This window comes from Limulus polyphemus, unplaced genomic scaffold (assembly GCF_000517525.1).
Source record: "Limulus polyphemus unplaced genomic scaffold, Limulus_polyphemus-2.1.2 Scaffold5820, whole genome shotgun sequence".
In the NCBI taxonomy this organism is placed as follows: domain Eukaryota; kingdom Metazoa; phylum Arthropoda; class Merostomata; order Xiphosura; family Limulidae; genus Limulus; species Limulus polyphemus.
The window spans coordinates 1-2,816 of NW_013671430.1; the positions used below are offsets into that span (position 1 = coordinate 1).

General features: G+C 37.0%; 1 protein-coding gene across 1 annotated transcript in view; it reads right to left on the reverse strand.

The window, feature by feature from the left end:
* Positions 1-45: 45 nt before the first annotated feature.
* Positions 46-2,816, reverse strand: part of LOC106473026 (calsenilin-like) — a 24,640-nt gene continuing 21,869 nt past the window's right edge. Inside the window, exons 6-7 of the mRNA XM_013933701.2 lie at positions 2,021-2,083; positions 46-689 (exon numbers count right to left, since the gene is read on the reverse strand). Of these exons, the coding sequence (XP_013789155.1) occupies positions 642-689; positions 2,021-2,083 (111 nt within the window). The 3' untranslated portion in view covers positions 46-641. The remainder of the gene's footprint in view (positions 690-2,020; positions 2,084-2,816) is intronic.

Below are 2,816 nucleotides of genomic sequence, written 5' to 3' on the forward strand. Positions count from 1 at the left end.
GAACACAACTTAAGTAAGGTCTTACAAGAATACTTGTGGAACACAACTTAAGTAAGGTCTTACAAGGATACTTGTGGAACACAACTTAAGTAAGGTCTTACAAGAATACTTGTGGAACACAACTTAAGTAAGGTCTTACAAGGATACTTGTGGAACACAACTTAAGTAAGGTCTTACAAGGACACTTGTGGAACACAACTTAAGTAAGGTCTTACAAGGATACTTGTGGAACACAACTTAAGTAAGGTCTTACAGGGACACTTGTAGAACACAACGTAAGTAAGGTCTTACAAGGATACTTGTGGAACACAACTTAAGTAAGGTCTTACAGGGACACTTGTGGAACACAACTTAAGTAAGGTCTTACAGGGACACTTGTGGAACACAACTTAAGTAAGGTCTTACAAGGACACTTGTGGAACACAACTTAAGTAAGGTCTTACAGGGACACTTGTGGAACACAACTTAAGTAAGGTCTCACAGGGACACTTGTGACTTATAACCTGAGTAACACAAGATTTTACATAGACATAAGTGCGACGGAAAGAGTAGAGCAGGAACACTAGAAGGTACACATGGCAAACAGTTCCGCATTTATGGACAGCAGATAAAATAACAGCTCATCTTCCGAACTCTTTCATCTACATTACAGTATCTAACTGGAATAGACTCTTTGACCTCTTCTCGTCCTGTTAAAAAAAAAAAAGGAGGCATGAGAGGAAAAAAATACAATTTCCTGTCTTCAAAACCTAACAAAGTTCAGCTCGTGCTGTTAAATAAATCACTGACCATCAAGATACTTGCACTACGCATGTCAGAATACGCTTAGACTTTAAAATAATGTTTAAGATATAAGAAAAACGGAGAGAAAATACATAAACAGTGAGGGTACGTCAAGCTAATAAAGATAAGTTAGATATGTCAGTTTCTAGCATATCTTTCATTTAGACAATGTAACATATCTTTGTTACTAATTGTTACTACATTATGAGAACGTTCAACTACGTGGTAAGAAGATACCAGTTATCTGTTTAAAAACGTTCAACTACGTGATAAGAAGATACCAGTTATATGTTTAAAAACGTTCAACTACGTGGTAAGAAGGTACCAGTTATCTGTTTAAAACCGTTCAACTACGTGGTAAGAAGATACCAGTTATCTGTTTAAAAACGTTCAACTACGTGATAAGAAGATACCAGGTATCTGTTTAAAAACGTTCAACTACGTGGTAAGATGATACCGGTTATCTGTTTAAAAACGTTCAACTACGTGGTAAGAAGATACCAGTTATCTGTTTAAAAACGTTCAACTACGTGGTAAGAAGATACCAGTTATCTGTTTAAAAACGTTCAACTACGTGGTAAGAAGATACCAGTTATCTGTTTAAAAACGTTCAACTACGTGGTAAGAAGGTACCAGTTATCTGTTTAAAACCGTTCAAGTACGTGGTAAGAAGGTACCAGTTATCTGTTTAAAACCGTTCAAGTACGTGGTAAGATGATACCAGTTACCTGTTTAAAAACGTTCAACTACGTGGTAAGATGATACCAGTTACCTGTTTAAAAACGTTCAACTACGTGGTAAGATGATACCAGTTACCTGTTTAAAAACGTTCAACTACGTGGTAAGATGATACCAGTTACCTGTTTAAAAACGTTCAACTACGTGGTAAGATGATACCAGGTATCTGTTTAAAAACCCCAAACTATCAGATTTTCACGGAATCTATTTCACTCAGTTAAAATTTGGTCGTTGCTACTTCATTAGAAAAAAAAAAACAAAAAAACCTCCACGTAAATCAGTCAAAGATCATTCACAATTAGTTTCAAGATTATTGGTATTACGTGCGCTTGTATTCAATATTAAAGTCCTACACTAGGATCCTGGGGGGATCATTAATCACCTTTTCTACTGACTTGTTTGTTTTAAACGAAATTATTGTCTATTTTTTTTTACCTCAGTGCGTACAAACAGATTGTAGTTCAATAACAACATTCAAACCAAAAATATCTGACCTCACCTTTTGACACCACTCCTTGAATTCCTCAAATGATATGAGACCGTCTTGATTGGTGTCTATATGCTGAATGGTGGAAAATATAAAGTTGTACTCTCATGCTATTGGTGGAAGATAAAGTACATCAAGTTCTTATGTCGAACCTAGTTACCACCAGATGGCGCCTGCTCTGTTACATTTACAAGTTTATGTAAATATATCTCTTATTTACGATCATCACAAATAACTACATAAAATTGGTTTCAAGTAGATCAAGAAAAATTTAACAAATCAAATTAGGTAACTCGTGATGTAAGGTTTTTTTTAAAGTGAAGTACAAGAGTATCAAACAACCATTAATATGTGCAGTGCGTGGCCTAACGACTAGCGCTCCGCCCGCGGATCAAATAGTCCAAACTTTGAGACTTGATGCTACTGCGTATTATTCGCACTTTCAGCTTGAAGCCCTAATGGTCAGCGTGCCGGACTGTAAACATGAGGGTCCGTGGATCGCGTGCTGTTGTCGCAAGATCGCGCTCCGAGTCGTTCTAAAAATACTAGTAAAGAGAAGCACATTACACTCGTAAGTTAACAAAAAAAACGATTTGAAATTGCGTACTACATTACATGTTTTGTGTAATAAACCCCATTGTGCTTACAAGTCTTAGTTTGTTAATTTACTACTCTGTTATAAGAGTGACAGTCAAATCGTATTGGGCATGGGCAGGTGGTTAGGGAGCTCGACTCGCAATCTGTGGGTCGCGGGTTCGAATCCCCGTCCCACCAAACATGCTCGCCCTTTCAACTGTGGGGTCATTAT